We start from the raw sequence: 21174 nt of genomic DNA on the forward strand, positions 1-21174 counted from the left end.
TTCTGCCGTCCCCTGCTACGCTTCCCTTCCCTTGGGATCCAGTCCGTAACCCTTAATGACCATCGGTTATCTTCCCTCCTCATTACATGTCCTGCCCATGCCCATTTCTTTTTCTTGATTTCAACTAAGATGTCATTAACTCGCGTTTGTTCCCTCACCCAATCTGCTCTTTTCTTATCCCTTAACGTTACACCTATCATTCTTCTTTCCATAGCTCGTTGCGTCGTCCTCAATTTGAGTAGAACCCTTTTCGTAAGCCTCCAGGTTTCTGCCCCGTATGTGAGTACTGGTAAGACACAGCTATTATACACTTTTCTCTTGAGGGATAATGGCAACCTGCTGTTCATAATCTGAGAATGCCTGCCAAACGCACCCCAGCCCATTCTTATTCTTCTGATTATTTCTGTCTCATGATCCGGATCCGCAGTCACTACCTGCCCTAAGTAGATGTATTCCTTTACGACTTCTAGTGCCTCGCTGCCTATTGTAAACTGCTGTTCTCTTCCGAGACTGTTAAACATTACTTTAGTTTTCTGCAGATTAATTTTTAGACCCACTCTTCTGCTTTGCCTCTCCAGGTCAGTGAGCATGCATTGCAGTTGGTCCCCTGAGTTACTAAGCAAGGCAATATCATCAGCGAATCGCAAGTTACTAAGGTATTCTCCATTAACTTTTATCCCCATTTCTTCCCAATCCAGGTCTCTGAATACCTCCTGTAAACACGCTGTGAATAGCATTGGAGAGATCGTATCTCCCTGCCTGACGCCTTTCTTTATTGGGATTTTGTTGCTTTCTTTATGGAGGACTACGGTGGCTGTGGAGCCGCTATAGATATTTTTCAGTATTTTTACATATGGCTCGTCTACACCCTGATTCCGTAATGCCTCCATGACTGCTGAGGTTTCGACAGAATCAAATGCTTTCTCGTAATCAATGAAAGCTATATATAACGGTTGGTTGTATTCCGCACATTTCTCTATCACCTGATTGATAGTGTGAATATGATCTATTGTTGAGTAGCCTTTACGGAATCCTGCCTGGTCCTTTGCTTGACAGAAGTCTAAGGTGTTCCTGATTCTATTTGCGATTACCTTAGTAAATAGTTTGTAGGCAACGGACAGTAAGCTGATCTGTCTATAATTTGTCAAGTCTTTGGCGTCCCCTTTCTTATGGATTAGGATTATGTTAGCGTTTTCCCAAGATTCCGGTACGCTCGACGTTATGAGGCATTGCGTATACAGGGTGGCCAGTTTCTCTAGAACAATCTGCCCACCATCCTTCAGTAAATCTGCTGTTACCTGATCCTCCCCAGCTGCCTTCCCCCTTTGCATATCTCCCAAGGCTTTCTTTACTTCTTCCGGCGTTACCTGTGGGATTTCGAATTCCTCTAGACTATTTTCTCTTTCATTATTGTCGTGGGTGGCACTGGTACTGTATAAATCTCTATAGAACTCCTCAGCCACTTGTACTATCTCATCCATATTAGTAATGATATTGCCGGCTTTGTCTCTTAACGCATACATCTGATTCTTGCCAATTCCTAGTTTCTTCTTCACTGTTTTTAGGCTTCCTCCGTTCCTGAGAGCATGTTCAATTCTATCCATATTATACTTCCTTATGTCAGCTGACTTACGCTTGTTACTTACAGCTTCCCAATTTTGACTACCACATGTAAAACAAGCCAATGTAATATTCAAATCTTTCAGACAGAGGCCCTTATGATGTGTCTAGGTCAAGTGCGTCGATGACGGCAACGGTTGCAGTCGCCAGGGAACACCTCATCAAGACCCACATCAAAGTTGAAGCACTAAGCGTGCACGTAAGGCACCTTTCCCGCTCTGCTTGCCACATTCTAGCCTCTGTATATGCTGAGAGACCGCGTGCCTCATTCTGCTGAACGGTATCCGGACATCGTGAGGCAATACTATGTTGCTTCACACCTTCCGCGAGACCTTTGACTCTATGGTGGTGCCTGATTCGCCCAAAGATCAACCTGACAATACCTGGCGTCCGACAAATAGCAGATATGTCATCAGCGGCTCTTAAATAGCTTACCTTGCTCCTATTAAATGAGAATTAGTGGTATTACACCCGCAGACACTGAGGAATCAGCGCTGACAAAGCTTTACCGCAGCTGTAGTCATTGCAGCAAAAGCCACAATGATTAAGTTGAAAACGTCGCACGTTTTCAACTTGATAGGCAGCAGAACTCGAAGCGCTTCGAGTCGTAGTACACTTTATTAATGATGAACCAAGACACAAATGGTCGATTTTCTGCTACACGAAGACGGCAGTAAAGTGTTTACTGTCAGCCGTACGGCGCATTTTGCACGAACAATTGGTATTTGAAACCACAGAAGCCATACACCAACTGACTGAGAAAGTACATGAAATAATTTTTCAGTCGATACCAAGTCACACTGGTATCATTGACAATGAACGTGCCCATCAAGCTGTTCGTTCAGCTCATGCACAAGATGACCCGCCTGTCGATCCCGCTGCCTAGGACTGATGATGCAAGGATAATACGTCTACTTGCACTCCATTGCACTGCCCCGCAGTGGCATGAACCACATGAATGCAGAGCCGTTAACACACCCTGGATCCAACTTTATGCATCCTGCTTCCACCAAGACTTGCTCGAAGAGATGCGACCCTGTTGTGTAGGCTATGTTTAGGCATCGCGTTTACCAGTGCCTAATCGTTCCGCATAGGGATTTACGGCACCACAGCATGTGGCGATGGCATCGATGCGTGAACGATTCGTGATGTTCTTTGCCAGTGCCCGCAGTAGAGTGCGCAGAGACAATCGCTTTCCGTCGTGCTGAACCAGTTGCACGACCAGCCACTTTCGGCACAAAGAATTCCGAAACATCGAGGCGTCTTGACATCGCACCAGAAGGAACCCCCGTTTGCTCTTTGGTCCACACCGCTCTCTTCCTTTCCCGAAACGTTTCGCCTAACTTTTTTCGTTCCGTCGCTCTTCGCGCAGTCTCCAGCTTGTTCTCGAGCTTCTTTGTTACCCTCCATGCTTCTGCCCAATATGTTAACACCTGTAGAATGCAATGGTTGTGCACTTTCCTTTTCAACGATAGTGGTAAGTTTAATATTTGTGGAGTCTGACAACGAGAGGCTCTTTTGCTTTATTTGATACATGTTTTGAGTCTAATAACTTATGGTCACGTCACCTCAGAAATCGTTAATCACAAATTTGTGTGATGCAAAGTATGCGATCACGTCTAGGCCACCGTGATAATGACCGTAATGTAAAAAAAGGAATAGCACATGGCCTGATATAATAACTACAGTATAGGGCTCATTAAACAGTAGCTGAGGGTAATGCTACATCACCCCGCATCGTTGTGAGGGTATCCAACAATGGTGAGACTGTGGACATAGAAGAGTGCCTTGTGCATATCGACACAACCAATTTGTTGGAGAATGTGTTGTATAGCGCGAAGCGGTAGAAGGGATGAAGAACTACGACAACGCTTGTCCTCGTTCTTGTTCATCCCTTGTCCCGCTTCGCGCTGAATGACATGGTCTCATGGAAAGCCAACTAGCCAAAACCATCCTCCTAAGTTACAATTTGTCGGTTTCCTAAGGCAAGCCCTTCTTACGCAACGCCTGGTAACTATTGAGCTGCTGACCTCCAACATGTGTTCGTCCTGGAACTGGATCGTTCGCTCAAAGACCTCCGTTCTCCTGCACCAGAACGGTTCAGAAGGGCGTCCGCTTGAATCTGCCTTTCTCCCTGTAGACTGTAAGAGCAGCAGTGGTGCCCTTACACATATGGTGTTCGACAACTTCAAATAGTGAATTCTAGATTCGCATACGATACCGAATAGCAAGGACCATTCGATTCGCGTGCGATGCCTTGAATTGCCGTTGTCTTATCTTTGACCACGTTGGAGGAGCAGCACGGCGAGAAGCTGCGTGTGTGACGTCACGTATGCGTTTGGAACAGTCGGTTGCACATTCCGAATTTTCAGCTTTCCGGTTCTGCGGCTAAAAATTGAATTTGCTGCGGTTTACATGGAAAGTTCGTTTTAAGTGTTCTTTGGAGAACATCCTTTGAAAGGAACGTGCGTGTCTCAGTAACGGATAACAACATACTCGACCAACTCTGGTCTTTGGCCGAGTACTCAGCGCAGCCACGCGTGCGCCTTGTTCGCACTGGGCATACAACTTTGCTTCCCACTCTACTGCATTCACCACCAGGGCTTCGTGCATCGCCTCCGAGAACCGCAGCCCGATCACGGAGGCCGTGCTTTCAATTTTTAGACAACCCGTAACCGACAAGCACTTCATGGAATGAAGTGTTGACCGGCGTTTCCGCACCGCCAGCTGAAAAGTCCGTCACGCCCTATTGTACTTTTTCCGATTTATGAAAGCGAGCAATATTTGTCTCATGTGATCTCCTGAAGCATGGTCTGACATGTACACTCTAAGAACAGTTTACACCCTTTGGCTTGCCCCTTCTTCCACACAAAGATAATCGTCATCTGCCTTGATGCGTTTCCTTTCTTTATCGCTGCAAGCCCGGAACTTTCCAGTGACGAACGGCACGCGCGTTATCAGAAGAGGCACTCCAAAGGGTGTAAACTGTTCTATGCTGATAACGCGCGTGCCGTTCGTTACTGGAAAGTTCCGGGCTCGCAGCGATAAAGAAAGGAAACGCATCAAGGCAGATGACGATTGTTTTTGTGTGGCAGAAGGGGCAAGCCAAAGGGTGTAAACTGTTCTTAGAGTGTAGCGCGATTTATTTAAAGGGCTCAAAAAGTTTTGCAGGGCGCATTTTTGCGCGAGTTCAGACACTCAGGGAAGGAAGAAAAATAAGCAAGGGATTAGGCATGCACATTCGAAGATACAAATCAAAGAAGCAAATGAGAAGCTGTACCATTGTAGGCACTTTTACGCGTATATATGAGACATTATTACGTCTCGACGGTGCATTCAATACATGATCTCTTTGAAGTCACGATTCAGCGGCTTGGCGAGTCCTATGAACGTAGCCGTCGAACAATAGAGGGAGCAGGGACCATCTCGAACCAGGACGCCACCGCTTGGAGCGCGAAGCTGCTTCATCCACGTGATGCGCTTCTCGGTGCCGTCGGTAGAGTTTTGGTAGTGAACGTGTACACACTTTATGTGAGACTTCAGGCTGTCGCTTAACGTCTGCACGCATACGTCGGCGATACTGTCCAGTAACGTCACCGCCGACAGAAGGCACAGGTACTGCAGGCGGCCGATGAGGGAGATGGCTTCCTGTAATGGAGGGATGCCCGAGAAAATTATATCCTAAATAACTTAGACGTCCAAAAATTTAATAAGGGCGTATATGTCTTTAACTCGCACTCTAATGGTGAAAAAAAAATGATGCAAGGATGAATGATAGACATTTAAATGCTTTATCCTTTCTTTTTGGGTGCATTGTACAGTGCATGCATTTGGGCTTGTTAGTTCATTACCTGAGCAGAAATATCACGGAATAACAGGATGTGTGTCTGTCCCTTTTTTCCCCCATGGTATTATTTATTTATTATTTGGTCATACTGTTAGCTGTTCAGCACCAGGAGCGATGGAACATGCGAGTGCGACAGGGAAGGAGTAGAGGCTAGAAAGTTTTGCCGAAGCAATTTCAGTTCCCCGTATGTAACCCTTCGATGCCCGTGCCTGCGGTAAACATTATAAAGTGAAATTAAGCTTTCAGAAATTGTGTTAAACAAACTAAAGAATTTGATGGGAGCAAATCGCTGTTGTGATACTGCAGGAACTTATGGTTGCGATCGGTTGCCTGTTCTGAGCGAAACAGCAAGCTCTGGGAAGACATAATTATTTTTTCGTTACTTCTGCCGTTAGATGGCGACAGTGTCTGCGACTGTAATTATATAGTTACCGTGAGCATTTGCTTCAAGAAAGATACGCAACTACAGTGCACCTAATGCAAAAGTACTTTGTTGCTGATTGGTTGATTCATGCACAACAAGTAATGCATCGCGCAGAATCTGTATTTCTTTTTGTTCGCTTCTGAAAGGAAAGTGTGCGCATTTCATTTCACAGTGGCGGCAAAACTATTCTAGGTGTTTGCGCATTTCTGGGTCGTGCTAGTGGTCACTTTACATACATATTGGCTTCCTGTCGTTTCATGCAATAAAACATTGGGTATATCTAAATTAGTTGTAGCGCAAGCTGAACAGGGACAAGAGAGAGGGACATCTGACACACACAGCTCTTTGTGCGTGAGATGTGCCTTTCTGTGGTCCTTGTTTAGCCTTCGCTACAACAAAAGAATAAATAGCATACCAACAAGCCTCTATAGCTATCCTCATCGACAATTGGTAGTCTGCGGTCTTTCCTACCTCTCCCTCCACCATTTTTCACATATTTTGCACAGTACGTAACTCACGGAGCATATGTATAAACGAGGAAAGTTTGGCTCCAGCCCGATTGATACGTTTAGAGTAGGAACCATTCGTAAGTATGCTCGTGGCAATGAAAGCACATAGGTCAAACCCGACTCACCATTAGACACGCCTCGTCGATGGGCAGGGCATCGTGCCGAAGCACGAGACAATTCAGCGAGCTGTTTCTGGCGAGCAGCCGACCCAAATACGGGTAGTCTGTGAGCGAGGGACTAGGGCAGTCTGATACCCGCACGGAAACCGCTGGACAGGTCTCGATGAACCAAAGGGACATAGGGCCATGCACGTCACTGAGGGTAAGCCTGGCAAGCGCATTGTGAAACACGGGGCCGCCGTCTTGCATTTCCGGCTTGTTTTTGGGATCGTTGTAGAACTCACCTTCGCAGACAGCGCACTGAACGAAGCTACCCTTCCTTTCGATGCGGACGTCCAGTTCTTTGAAGTCGGGGCAGTTCTGCGCCAGACGGTGCAGAGCAGACGGGCGGCGAAGCCCGCAAGGGGTCGCGGAGAGGGATCGCAGATGCTCCAGTGAGCCGTCCTGGACTAGTGCTGTCAAGTCGAGGTCGGGGCCGAAGTGGAACGCGCTTATGTTAAGCTCGACGACCTGCTGGAGCTTGACGGAGATGAAGTCGCGAAGACTGTCGCGGTACATGGCGCCCGCTGTCGCGTAAACACCATCGGAGGGCTGTGCCGGAAACAGCAGAAGGCAGAGTTCTCGCACTTTCGTCCAGAAGTGTCCAAAGCCGGCCAGGCTAAACCATTCCGCCGTGATGCCTTCTGCGTGGTGGACAGCAACCAGGACCAGCTGTTGCGGCAAATGGATGGGATTTGTGTACACGACAGCGAGATCTCGGAGTAGAACACAGTTCCACATGTTGCTCGATCTCTGGTAGCAGACGTTGGCGCAGACGGCCGCGCAGCTCGTGAAGTCCAACGGTGTGGACGGCAGGCGTTGATTGGAGGCTGGCACCTCGGAAGAGAACGTGAATGTTTCCGAATTGACGCCCTGTTGAAGCATGGTGTTACATTCCAGGAGCGCGTTCATGAAGTTTCCGCGCACGAAATGAACACGCAGCTCGTCCAGCTTAGGGCAGTAGCTGAGGAGCGCCGAGAGAAGCTTGAAGTTTATGTCGCCGCTCACTTCGGCGTACATGCGGCGGAGACTGAGAGCCAGGGTGCCTGGCACTTGCGCCGCGGTGTTGTGCACCTCCCTTATTTCCGAGTCCACGTCCGTCTCAGCCACGAGGGTGAACTCAACTTCCTTCAGACGCGGAAGCCATTGTAGCATTAAATCGAGCAGGGCGCTCGGCCTGAGTGGGCACGCAACGCACCGCAGGTATTGAAGTCCCTTACATTTGCCGATGTGTAGAGGCAATTCGCTGGGTTCGAGAAGAATGCAATTCGTCAAGTCGAGTGAGCGGATAGCTCTCAGGTATTTCGTAGATTCTAGCTTCTCGACCAGAGAAGACAGCCCTTGGTGGGCGCGTATCACCACCATTATTTCGGTCTCCCTGTGCCGTGTCTCTTTAGTGGAGGGCTTCACGTTCGGCGAATTATAGAGGCTCGACTGGCATGGCTCATGCAACGGGGAAAAGCGATGGTGCTAACCGACCGTTACGCGCGACTTTCTACGAATGCTTGGGTCACACGTGATACACTACGGGCGAGCAACGTGACGTCACGCAGGTGCGGTGGCGCTGGCGTAACTCTCAATGCGTGGATAGGAAATATTTCCGCGAGATTTTCGACGGCGTGCGTTATCTGGAAGGTGCTCGAACGAGTTTCACACCTTTACTCGGCAAACATCATTGTTCAAAGCGGCGAACTGCGGCGGAGGGGAGCAGAAGTGACAAAGCTGTTCGCTCGTTTCACCCACTTCTGTGTGCCTGCTTGTTCACAGTATGCAGTTACAGATGCGTGAATTCGTGGATATGATACCCTACACGAGATAAGATTTTAGCGTAGGTATGCATGTGTGGCTGCAATATACCGCAGCCAGCTTCAAGGGACATAGAATCTAACCTGTACAATAGAGCTAAACCAACTCTTAACCACTAGGTAATACAACAAGCGTAGCCCTGTAGCTCTTGCGTTCGCAATTCAACTAGGGTTAACCAGAGCTACACCGCAGGCAATTTTTACATGAACTCGCTTCTGACAGGTCGCGAACAACGGTGGCATATAGGGTCGTGCCGACATACCTATGCGTCAGAACTGGACTTCCGGTTCCCGCAGCCGTCTACAACAGCTTCTGTTTCATGGGTCATGTCGTTGTGATTAGGTTAGATGCTTGTCTTGCCTTGTCATGATAGCCTTCCCGTTGCACAGTGCAGAAATCGCGACGTCACACTGCTTGCGCTCAAGTCTCAGCACCGGCTGCAGCCCCGACCAGTCAGCGTTTACATGCGCGCTGCAAACGGGTCGACCTGGGTCAACCTCGTAGAGTAGGGCCAACTCAGCCCGACGCGACGCTCCTTCAGGCCGACCGGCCAGCGTTTGCACGAACTTGACAGGCCAATTCCAGCCCGATAAACCGACTTGATCCGCTTCTGTCTGGTGCATCCAAAACGCCCCGGTATATTAGCGCTTGGCAGGGGATGTAGCCGGCGCTGCATCGTGATTAAGCGCGCTGCTTCTTTGCTTAACGAAGGAGAAATTGAAAACACTGTCACACCAATAAGGTCGTTCTTCTTTTTGTATTTTTTTTTGCTGAAGTTCCATGACCACCAATTGAAAGCTGCGCTGACAAAAGTCAGCGAGGTCGCTTGATGCGATTAGTCACGTCGTACCGAGTTTTAAAGGAATGTTATTACCTCGCGAACATTCCAATGTATCGCCCCAGTGACGTAATGGGCTCGTTTAAGTGCCCACATTTTCGGGGCGTATTGTCAGTATACTTATTAGCACTACTAGTAAGCACGAAACACCTGTGTTTAGCACGTCAAAATCGGTATAGCGGCAGGACACACGGTGCGACTGTCGGTTTTAAATCTTCCATCGTCACCGTTGGTGATGCCGGTTCGTGCTGCACTAAACCACTGCTCGTAGAAATTCAAGTTTGCATCACTAAGATCCTGCACTACCTCATTTGTAATGATTGTTTGGTGACTTCAGTGCGTGTCAGTTATTTAGAGACCCGGTTAATGGAGATTGCGTGCGCCGCACAGTTAACACAGTTCGCGTTCCCCAGTGATCACAATGTATACCCAACAATCCTCGATGCCGAAACCTAGATATCAAGCGCGGGGTTGTCACAGCTGAACTAATGACATGTTTTGACCTCCTTTGCTCTAGCCTCCTATGGCTGCGAGTGGTTCGTTAGCGATTTCGAAACTGTGGCCATCAAAACATGCAGTTCTCCTTTTTCTGTAAAAAAAAAAAGCGAAGCCTCAACAGGAAAGCCTGAGAAAACTTTCGTCAAAAAAGTTCCGGAATCACTAATTCTAATTGCTTCCAAGTGGTTTAATAAATTTACCTTCATAGTCAAAAGAAGCCCTAGAGCTTGTCGGATTATTTTCATACATACATAATAGATTAAGGCTCGCATAAAACTCATTGACGGCATTCAGGTGGGATTGATATTCCTTTTAGACTCCGAATTGAATAAAAAAGCACGAGGGCAATGGGTAGGCAAATAATTTTGCACAACCACAACAGAATGTTTACTCGGATATTTCTGAAAAATGTTACTACAGCGCTTTTGCCGCTTACGAAAGGCACACTGACGTTCATAGAGCATCCTTCTCCAAGTTGATTAGCACATTCTTGGCAGTGAGCGAGTAAAAAAAGTTTTAGGAGGCCAAGCTCTTGATGCCCGAAGGTGGGGGGGCCACCCTTTCTAGGTAGCCCAGACCCGTTCAGCACTCGTAGCTGGTCCTCTGGACTTGGGCTAAGGAAAACATGTTACGGCTCCCATTGAAAACATCGTTCAGAAAACAGCACACCACGCGACCACTTCCTCCATTTCCACTTCTAGACGGTGTTTTAACAGCTAAAGCTTTGTACGCTCGGTTAAGTTTTTATCGTCCAAGAGCTCCCATAGATGATCAATCCACAGGCTGTTGTCACCACACTCGGCTTCAGCATGTAGTGTCTGCACCTTACCACAATCCGAATAATGGCTTATGAAGTTTGAAATGTGTCGTAGACTTCCTTGAACCAAACAATGCGCTTTTGACGCCCTGCCAGACCCAACAAAATTGTTAAAAGGTCTCGAAAAATTACAATAGCGTGGAAAAGGCATGTTCGATTGCCAATACGTGAAACACGGATATTTTGAATTAATTATCCATAAAATGACGACTGTGGCCGTGCATGAATGTGTAGTTATTAAGGCAAGAAATAATAATGGTAGCTTACAATGTTCTTTCATGTTTATACGTGATTTTGGTATTTGGTTTATACGTGATTTTGACCGCTGGTCGAGCAGGTATGATACTGCATACCTGCTCGACCAGCGGCGGAGAGGAAGGACGCGTTAACCACTCCCCATACGCCGGCCGATCCTGAAGATAGTGCAATGCTGGGCCGACCCGCGGTGAGGTGCTGTTCGCCATTAAGGGGCCCACATACACAGCTTCGCCGGTCAAACTTCTTCACAGAGTGGAGCGGCAGTGATATTTTTTTCGTTTCGTCGCTGGTCGCGCAGTCCTTAGCTTGATCTCGAGCTTCTTTGTTACCCTCTTTGTTACTATCTAGTACTATCTTCGGCATTGTTCGACGTATGGGGTGTGCTTGACGCCTGCTTCACCTCCACCGCGGGTCGCTCCGGCATTGCACTATCTTCAGGATCAGCCCACGTATGGGGAGTGCTTAAAGCCTGCTTCACTTGTGCCACGAAGTTAGTGCGATGCCAGGCCGACACGCGGCAGAGGTGAAGCAGGCGTTTAGCACTCCCCATACGCCGGCCCATTGCGAAGTTGGTGTAATGCCGGGCCGACCCGCGGCGAGGTGCAGTTCGCCATTAAAGGGCCTTCATGCACAGCTTCGCTGGTCATCCTCCTTCACAGAGTGGAACGGCTCTAATATTTTTTTTTTCGTTTCGTCGCGCTTCGCGGGGTCCTTAGCTTGTTCTCGAGCTTCTTTGTTACCCTCCTAGTTACTGCCCTATATGTTAGCACCTGTAGAATGTAATTGTTGTGCTTTTTTTCATTTTAACGATCGTGGTAAGTTAAATATTTGTGATGTCTGAGAAAAAAGGGCTTGTTTACGTTATTTTATGTATGTTTTTACTGCAATAACTTAGGGCCACGTCACCGGACATAATTGGTAATGACAAACTTGTGTGACGCAAGGTATGCGATCATATGTAGGCCTCCATGGTAATGACAATAATGTAAAAACAAGAATAGCACATCACCTGATTTGTTTATTGAGTATAGTGTTCATTTAACGGGAGCTGAGGGCAATGCTACATCACCACACATCGTTCTGAGGGTAATCAACAATGGTGAGATTGTGCATACAATAATTTGCTTTGTCTATATTGACACATGTACATGTTTATGTTTCTCGGGTGACCAGGTTTCACCGCTTAACAAATGTTATCACGCTGCGTAGGACGCGCCTGCAGTTTCTGGAATGTTATCGATGGTTCCATCCGCTGTCTGTCACCGAACCTTGTTTAATCTGATTGCATGTTTGCGCGACAAAAAAGTTTAGAACTTTGTGGAAGACACGCAGCTCCCTGCGGTTAGTCTGAAACGTTCGGCGATTGACGTATTAAAGCCGACGCACTTGACCTCTTGATCAGACTTTGGACGATCGCCGACTGTATTCGCCGCTATCGCTGGGCTATAAGTGTAGCCTGTTGTCGTGGGCACTTGTTCGCCCAATAAAAGTTAGTTTTGTCTTTCACAGTATTGTTACTGTGTTCTTCAACGTCACCACCGCCTGACAATATCGAGAGAACCAATTTGCAGGAGAGTGTGTGGTGCAGCGCGAAACGCGACAAGAGATAAAGAAGAACGAAGACGAGCGGTTGTCCTCGTTCTTCGGTGTCCCTTCTCCCGCTTCGCACTGCATCACATATTCTTACGGAAAACCCACTAATTCGAGCGATCACACTAAGTTACACTTTCTGGGTTTCCTAAGGCAAGCCTTTCTTATTCAATGGCTCGTAGCTGTTGTGCTTGTGACCTCCTTCATGTTTTCGTGCAGGAACTGGATCGTTTGCGCAAGGAGCGTGGTTCCCCTGCGCCAGAATGGTTCAGAAGAGTGTCCACTTGAATCTGTCTTCCTCCCTGTAGGCTGAAAGAGCAGCAGTTGTCCCCTTATACATATGGTGTGCGACAACTTCGAATAGTGAAGGCTCGGGTCGAATACGATCCGAATAGGTGGGACTATTCGAATCGTATAGGATGGCTTGTACTGACGACGGTCTAGCCGCCATGTTGGTGGACCGGCACGGCGAGAAGCTGTGTCCCTGACGGCACGTACAAATCTAGAATACTCGAATGCCCACTTCCAATTTTGAGTTTTCAGTTATGTGGCTGGTAATTGAATTCGCCGAGGTGTATGTGGAAAGTCGTTAAGTGTTGTTCGAAGAACATCGCTCGAAAGGAACGTGCGTGTCTCAGTAAGGATGAAAACATATTCCATCAACTCTGGTTTTTGGCCGAGTACATTGCGCAACCTCTCGTGCGCAGAGTTCGCACTAGGCATACAGCTTTTTTCCCTTATCTACTTAATTCACCACCAATGCTTCGCACATTGCCTCCGAGATTTGCCGCCCGATCTCGGAGGACATGTTTTCAGTTTTTGTATTTCCCTAAACCGACAAGCGCGGCACGGGGGGCTCTGTTGACCTAGTGTTCCTGTATATGCTCCCGCCGGCAGCAGAGTTGCGCATAGGTGCGCCGCGGTTATCCGGCTCTGCAGCAAAGCCACTCCTCGCGCGCGCAGGAGCCAAATGCAGCGCGGTGTTCCGCTTTCAAAGCGATAGCGTTAAGGAGCTCGTGTCGCAGAAAAGCCGGTGTCGTCGGTGTCGGCGTCGGCGTTTGCGGCGTTGACCGTGAGCGATAAATCACGGCAGGCACTCCATAAATAAAAAGCAACTTCCAAGATGGGCTGGGTGGGGATCGAACCAGGGTCTCCGGAGTGTGAGACGGAGACGCCACCACTCAGCCACGAGTTCGATGCATCCAAGAGGTACAAACGCGCCTCTAGTGAATGCGGTGTTGCCTTCGAAACGAGCCGTGGAATGTTATACTGCGGTGTATATCGGTAATTATGAACATGTAACTTACAGAAGTCGCAATTACACGAGTAGCGAAGTGCGTTTCGCTGCATTTCTTCTGCGCTTTCCGCACACGCAGAGCCATCTTGCGGCAAAGACAGAAGACCATCTCCTCTCCATGTACGGCGCTGCCCCGACAGATAGCGCCACGCGCGCATTGGAGCTGTCGCGGCTCGGACTCTCTCCCCTGACAACGCTTCGCCTTGCTCCTTCTGCAGAATCAAGCGTCCTTCCTTCCTTTAGATCACTATCTGTCTATCTCTCTGCCCGTGCCGATCACTACGTTTGGCTGGTGTGCATCATTTCCCCCTCCGGGATATCGAGTTCTTTGGTTCGCTCCGCTTGCTTAGGCGCACCTTTCGTTGCTGCGCCGAACGCCGCGTTGCTCGACCATATGGTTCGACGCTCACCGCGTCCGATGCGGGGCGCCTCGTAAGTGATGGCTGCCCTGTAGCCCATTGTCATACACCCCTTGGCGGGTCGACGGGAACGCTGTCGCGTTCAACTCTTGAAGGCGAAGCTTAAGCGTCCTCCAATTTTTTCTCTAGTGGTCGCGAGCTACAAGCGCCAATTGTTCGCAGGCGCTTAGCAAAGGTCACTTCTTAATAGAGGCTACGCTCGAACGAGTCATTCGTGCAGCCGGAGGGGGTGGGCTTCCAACCAACCAAAACTTTGTATGTACCGATGTAAACACGCATATACAAACACGCACGAATGTACAAATAAAGGGTAGGACCACCTTCGATTCCCCAAAATAAGGTACTCCAGTGGCTCGAACAGCTCCAAAGTTCGCTCGCAAACGCGCAGTACGTTGCCACAAAAAGCGGTGCAATGATTTTCAGCAGGCATTTGAAGTTGTCTTATCATGGTCAGAAAGCAAGAAATGTTTTAAAGAGTTTTTAAAACTTCACACACGTAAGGTGGACACTTAGCGCATTTTGGCTCCCGAAACCAGCCGGTTAATGACCGTCGCCAAGAGAGCTATCGTGACTATAATTATGTCAGTGACCGTTAACAGAGCGCCATTTATCGCTAACCATCGTTCACAACAGCTGCATGTTTCCGATACATGCGGTTCAGACACAGATTTAAGCTCATTTCAAATGTTCACATTCGCACATTTTAAGCAAAGCTTACTTTTACGATTCATTCATACCGCAGACTAACCAGCTATATAGTAGCAGCAAATCTGCAAGTAGAAAAAAGATTCAAGATACAAGAGCTTCTAGATCAAATTTATTTCATACAAGGGAATGCATGAACGGCTGCTGGCAGCAGGCCAAGTGTGCTGGTTCTTGGAACCTTTGGGGCAGAATTCAAAGAAACTGGAAAGGCAACAAGGTAATAAGAGTAACAACAGGTTATTTTTATTGCACTAATCACATCAAGATGGCAAACTTACAGAGTAATTATTCACACAGTGCAGACTGTAATATGACAACACATTTTTCTTGATCTCTTATCACTCAGAGAAAAGCCAGTAGTTGAAGACACTGTATCAAGTCAATGAAATCACTGAAGCAGGCTTTGGCCAAAAAGCCAGGTTACAAAGCTTTGTGACCTATCGCATCAGAGGCAAGGAAATTTTACGTCATTCAAAATTGCATTCACTCCACTCCCGCCCACAGGAAACAGCATTCACCAAAGCACAACGTAGATTACCAGCATGTTTAATTTAACAAGTTTTTGTTCCATTGGCTGATACATGATGCTCACAAGCTAGCACACATACAATTCCGGCTTAGCTTCTATGGCAGCAATTAGTTAACAAAATAAATAAGCCTATGCACTTCAAGACAATAAATTGACGAGAATCAATTTTACTGTTCTCAAAACTTCACATGGAGAAGGAATATATTACAATTATCACAGCTAGAGAGCTAAATGTGCATATGCCAACTTAGCACCCATGCCAACTTAGCACCCAACCCGCAGCTGCTCCTCTCAACGCACGATCGACGGTCCGCTGATTGCAGTGGCGATGGCACTGACGGAAACGACGAGCTCGCATGAGTCAGCGATGCGCCCGTAAAGTTGGCTTCGCAGCGGCGCGGATCATTTGACGTCATTTTTCGCGCTCGGCCAATAGCGGTGTGAGCGGCGCCGGAAAAGGTATGCGCAACTCTGCTCCCTGCGGGAGTATATACAGGAACGCTATGTTGACCGGCGTTTCCGCAGCTCCATCTGGGCAGGCCGTCACGCCCTATTGCACGTTGCCCGCTGCATTAAAGGGAGCAATATATTGCCCATGCGCTCCGGAATTATTGTCTCACATGTAGCGCAATTTATTTAACGAGTTCAAGAAGTGTTACAGGGCCCCTTCAGCGCGATTTCTGACTCTGAGTGAAGAAAGGGGAATAAACAAAGAATAAGGCCTACATATTCGAAGATTCCAATGAAAAAAACAAATATCTATCATTGTAGGCACTTTCACAAGTATCTATGAAACATCATTATGTGTCGACCGTGCCTTCATCTACATGATCTGTTTGTAGTCACGATTCAGCGGCTTGCTGAGTCCTATAAACGTCGCCGTCGAACAATACAGCAAGCAGGGACCGTCTCGAACCAGGACGCCACCGGTTGGAGCGCGAGCCCGCTTCATCCACGTGATCCGCTTCTCGATGCCGTCGGTAGAGCTTCGGTAGTGAACGTGTACACACTTTATGTGAGGCTTGAGACGGGCACTGAATGCCTGCAGGGATTCCGCGGCGTCATTGTCCTGTAATGGCGCCGCTGACAGAAGGCACAAGTACTGCAGGTGGTGGATGCGGGAAATGTTTTCCTGGAATGAAACGATGCCCGCAGAAAGTGATATTACTAAATAAATATAGGATATAGGAATTAAATAATATAGGACATGTAATGAGGAGGGAAGATAACCGATGGTCATAAAGGGTTGGGTTACGGTCTGGATTCCCTGACAAGGGAAGCGTAGCAGGGGGCGGCAGAAAGTTAGGTGTGCTGATGAGATAAAAAAGGTTTGCAGCGACAACATGGCCATAGTAAGCGCATGACCGGAGTAGTTGTAGAAGTATGGGAGAGGCCTTTGCCCTGCAATGGGCGTAGCCAGGCTGATGATGATGGTGAATTTAGACCTCAAAAATTTAACGAGGGCGCAAATATCTTTACCTCGCACACTTATGGCGAAAAAAGTGTTGCAAGGGTGTGAGTTATAGACATTTACATTCTCAATCCTTTCTTTCTGGGTTCTAAAAATTGTACAGTGCACGCCTTTTGGCTTGTTAGCCCATGACCGCAGCAGAAATATCACGAAATAACAGATGTGTGTCTGTCCCTTTTTTCCCGTCGTTTTATTTTGCGCTGTTCAGCTGAACGAACGATGCAACATGCAAGTGCACCAGGCGAGTGGCAGAGCCTAGAACGTTTCGCGGAAGCAATTTCAGTTGCGCATGTCTAACCTTTCTATGTCTGTGTCTGCGGTGAATCTTGCAACCCCAGTAAACATAGCGCAGAAGTACTTTGTTGCATATTACTTTTTTCATGCTGAACAAGCAACGCACCACACAATCTGTTGGTTTTTTTTTTTCGCTTGAGATTGAAACATGCGTATCTCATGTCACAGTCGTGGGAAAACGATTGTAAATGTTTCCGCATATCTGGGTGGTGCTCACGATTACCATGGCTATGTACTATTTTGCTGTGGTTTCATGCAATAAAAGAGTTGGTAGTCCCTGCTCGGTCCTACCTCTCCCTCCACCATTTTTCGTGTATTTTGCGCAGTACGCCATTCAGTGAGGCCTCCCCTCCCCCAAATAAACAAACTAGGAAATTTCATTTCCGGCGCTTTCGACACATTTAGATTACGGAACCATGCTCGTGGCACTGAAAGCCCGTAGCGCAAACCCGACTCACCAGCAGACACGCGTCGCCGAAGGGCAGGACATGGTGGCGAAGCACGAGACATCTCAGCGAGCTGTTTCTGGCCAGGCGCTGACCCAAAGACGGGTAGTCTGGGTGCGAAGGACTAGGGCAGTCTGACAGCCGCACCGACACCGCTGGGCAAGCCTCGACGAACCAAAGGAAGAAACGGACATGCACGTCACTTAGAGTCAGCCTTGCAAGCGCATTGTGAAAGACGGGCACGTCTTCGTTCATTTCCAACATGTCTTCGTGATCGAGGAGGAACTCACCCTCGCAGACGGCGCACCGAACGAAGCTGCCCCGCCTATCGTAGCGCACGTCCAGTTCTTTGAAGTCAGGGCAGTTCTGTGCTAGACGGCGCAGAGCTGACGGGCGGCGAAGCCCGCAAGGGGTCGCCGAGAGGGATTGCAGGTGCTCCAGCGAGCCGTCCTGGAGTAGTGCCGTCAAGTCGAGGTCGGGTCCGAAGTGGAAAGCGCTTATGTTAAGCTCGACGACCTGCTGGAGCTTGACGGAGATGAAGTCGTGAAGACTGTCGCGGTACGCGACGCCAGCCGTGGCGTAAGCACCGTCGGAGGGCTGTGCCGGAAGTAGTAGAAGACAGAGTTGGCGCACGTTCGTCCAGAAGTGTTTAAGGGCGGCAAGGCCAATCCATTCCGGCGTGCAGCCTTCTGCGTTGTGGACGGCAACCAGGACCAGCTGTTGCGGCAAATGGAGGGGATTTGTGTACCCGACAGCGAGATCTCGGATTAGGACACAGTTCCACATGTTGCTCGACCTCTGGTAGCTGACGTTGGCGCAGACGGTCGCGCAGCTCGTGAAGTCCAACGCTGTGGGCGGCAGGCATTGAAAGGAGGCTGGCACCTCGGAAGAGAACGTGAATGTTTCCAAATTGACGCCCTGTTCGAGGATGGCGTTACATTCCAGGAGCGCGTTTATGAAGTTTCCGCCCACGAAATGAACATGGAGCTCCTCGAGCAACGGGCAGTATCTCAGGAGCGCCGAGAGGAGCTTGAAGTTGAGGTCGCCGCTCACTTCGGCGTACATGCGGCGGAGATTGAGTGCGAGGATGCCTGGCACTTGCGACGCTGTTCTGTGCACCTCCATTATTTCCGAGTCCACGTCCGTCTCAGCCACGAGGGTGAACTCAACTTCCTTTAGACGCAGAAGCCGGTTTAGCATTAAGTGGAGCAAGGCGCTCGGCCTGAGCGGGCAGGCGACGCACTGCAAAATTTGGAGTCCCGTACATTTGGCGATGTGTAGAGGCAATTCGTTGGGTTCGAGAAGGATGCAATTTGTGAGGTCGAGTGCGCGGATAGCCAATAGTGATTTCACAGCTTCTAGCTTCTCGACCAGAGAAGACAGCCCTTGGTGGGCGCGTAGCGCCACCATTATTTCGGTGTCCCTGTGCCGTGTCTCTTTAGTGGAGGGCTTAAGGCTCGGGGAATTATTGAGGCTCGAGTGGCGCGGCCCGACGAACGGGGAAAGGCGATGGTTCTATTTGAGGGTTACGCATGACTTTCGACGAATGCTTGTTGCACACGGGATACACTACAGGCGAGCAACGTGACGTCACGGAGGTGCGGTGGCGCTGTCGTTACCCGCAAGGCGTGGAGAAGAAATATTTCCACGAGATTTTCGAAGCCGTGCGTTATCCGGAAGGTGCTCGAACGACTTTTCTACCTTTACTCGGCAAAGATTATTGTTCAAAGCGGCGAACAGCGATTAAGAGCAGCACAAGTGACAAAGTTGTTCGCTCGTTTCACCCCCTTCTGTTTGCCTGCTTGTTCGCAGCATGCATATACAGATGCATGAACCAGTGGATATGACGCGCTACAGGAGATAAGATTTTACCGAGGGAATGCATGTGCGGCTTCAATACGCCGGAGCCAGCTTCAAGCGATATAGCCTCTATTCTTATAGGGCAGAGACTATATGTTTCAGGTTACACTTACAGTTTACCCTTACTTATACCTTACTGGCTGCACTTACGTGAACCCGACAGGCATGGGCATGGGCATGGCGTGACTGCGTGCGGTTTTACATGAACTCGCTTCTGAGAAGTCTTGAACAACGACCGCACCCAGGGCCGTGCCGAGATATCGACATGTCCGAAATGCACTTCCGGTTCCCGCCTGCCGCCTGCAACAGCTTCTGTTTCGTGGGTCATGTCGTTATGATTAGGTCAGATGCTTGTCTTTGCCTTGTCTTGATAGCTTTCCCGTTTCACAGTGCACAAATCGCGACGTGACACTGCTTCCGCTCAAGTCTTAGGGCTGGCTGTAGCCCGACCAGTGAGCGTTTACATGCGCGCTGCGAACAGGTCGAGCTGGGTCGACCTCATGACGTCTGGCCGACTCAGCCCCACCCGACACTCGTTCAGGCCGTCCAGGCAGTGTTTGCACGAGCTCGACAGACCGATTCCCGCCCGAGAAGCCGACTGGACCGGCTTCTGTCTGGTGCATGCCCCGCCATATTAATGCTTGGCAGAGACTATAGCCGGCGGTGCATCGTGGTTAAGCGCGCTCCTCTGTTTCTTATCAAGGGGCAAATTAACAACAAGGTGATGTCGACAAGATGGTGCGTCAACTCACAACTATTATTTTTTCGTTAGAGCACGGTGGCTAATGTACGGAAGTCAGAAAAAGATGTAGCTGAGGGCAATAAAATTAGACAAAAACAAAGCGAGACAGATAAAAACTTGAGCAGTTCACTCCCTTCGTCAACAAGCGTGTTATGGACGTTCATGGTATTGCACAAGCGCGGCGTACGAAAATATTATGTTGTAAGAATTTATTGTCATGGATGAAGCGTTTTCGCATCTATCTGTGTGGTGTAGTTTTGATGCCTTACTAATCGCTTCCACCGTGTTATCTAACGCACGATATAACTTCACAGCCTTCCTGACCGTGGTTCTGGTGAGCATGATGAAAAACTCGATTAAAAAATGAATTTTGCTGGTTTAGGCGCCGAAACCCCGATACGATCGCGAGGTACCTTGTAGTGGGAGGACTCCGGAATAACTTTGACCACCTGGGATCCTTTAAAGGGTGCCCGATTCATGGTTCAAGAGCGCTGTTTTGCGTATAGCCCCCCCATCCAAATGCCGCGGACATGGCTGCGGGATTATATCCCTTTCCCCCGAGCTTGGGAGCTCGTATAGCTGTGCCCTTTGCTGTGCGGACATTCAATAATTTCAATGCTTTTTTTGTTCCCTAAGTATACGCCTACGTCATGTCCTTATTACGGCGTCCTTACTTTGTCGATACAGAGAACCCGAGCCAATTCATCGAAAACGAAACCGTGCTTTTGAACGGGGTGATGCGGCGCCATCAGGCGTAATTTCGACATGTCCATTCCATCCAACCAAGTTTGCTTGCAGAAGCTGAACCTATAGATGGGGCGCTACAAATCTGGGAAGCTAAGTGGAACGTTTGGGGAGGAACGGCGTTGCGAAGAGCAAGTTCAGCCTAAGGTCGGTCTCATTTTTTTTTTTCGGAAATTCCATGACCACCTACTCGTGGCTGCGCTGATAAGAGTCAACGAGGTCTCTTGAGCTGATTAGCTGCATCGTGCCGAGTGATACGGGGTCGTTATTACCTCGGCAACGTTCCCATGTATCGCCCCATT

At 48.8% G+C, this 21174-nt stretch overlaps 3 protein-coding genes across 3 annotated transcripts in view; all 3 read right to left on the reverse strand.

The window, feature by feature from the left end:
• LOC139049029 (uncharacterized) overlaps positions 1-21174 on the reverse strand; it is a 75113-nt gene that overhangs the window by 36171 nt on the left and 17768 nt on the right. The window lies entirely within an intron of this gene.
• Positions 3132-8957, reverse strand: LOC139048992 (uncharacterized). The gene is made up of 2 exons (XM_070524008.1): positions 6526-8957; positions 3132-5268 (listed from the first exon to the last, which is right to left on the reverse strand). The coding sequence occupies exons 1-2, from the start codon at positions 7921-7923 to the stop codon at positions 4957-4959; spliced, it is 1710 nt and encodes a 569-aa protein (XP_070380109.1). The 5' UTR covers positions 7924-8957; the 3' UTR covers positions 3132-4956.
• LOC139048993 (uncharacterized) lies at positions 15692-20237 on the reverse strand. Its single transcript, XM_070524009.1, has 2 exons — positions 17539-20237; positions 15692-16447 (listed from the first exon to the last, which is right to left on the reverse strand). Exons 1-2 carry the CDS (start codon positions 18934-18936, stop codon positions 16139-16141), a joined length of 1707 nt encoding a protein of 568 aa, XP_070380110.1. The 5' UTR covers positions 18937-20237; the 3' UTR covers positions 15692-16138.

This window comes from Dermacentor albipictus, chromosome 8 (assembly GCF_038994185.2).
Source record: "Dermacentor albipictus isolate Rhodes 1998 colony chromosome 8, USDA_Dalb.pri_finalv2, whole genome shotgun sequence".
Taxonomy (NCBI): Eukaryota; Metazoa; Arthropoda; class Arachnida; order Ixodida; family Ixodidae; genus Dermacentor; species Dermacentor albipictus.

Bases quoted from the DNA above. Each gene is read 5' to 3' on its own strand.
- LOC139048993 (XM_070524009.1), bottom strand. From the start codon at position 18,936: ATGGTGGCGCTACGCGCCCACCAAGGGCTGTCTTCTCTGGTCGAGAAG. The intron at 16,448-17,538 runs GTGAGTCGGGTT...GTTTCATTCCAG, and splicing joins TCGGCGACGCGTGTCTGCTG to GAAAACATTTCCCGCATCCA.
- LOC139048992 (XM_070524008.1), bottom strand. From the start codon at position 7,923: ATGGTGGTGATACGCGCCCACCAAGGGCTGTCTTCTCTGGTCGAGAAG. The intron at 5,269-6,525 runs GTGAGTCGGGTT...CCTCCATTACAG, and splicing joins TCGACGAGGCGTGTCTAATG to GAAGCCATCTCCCTCATCGG.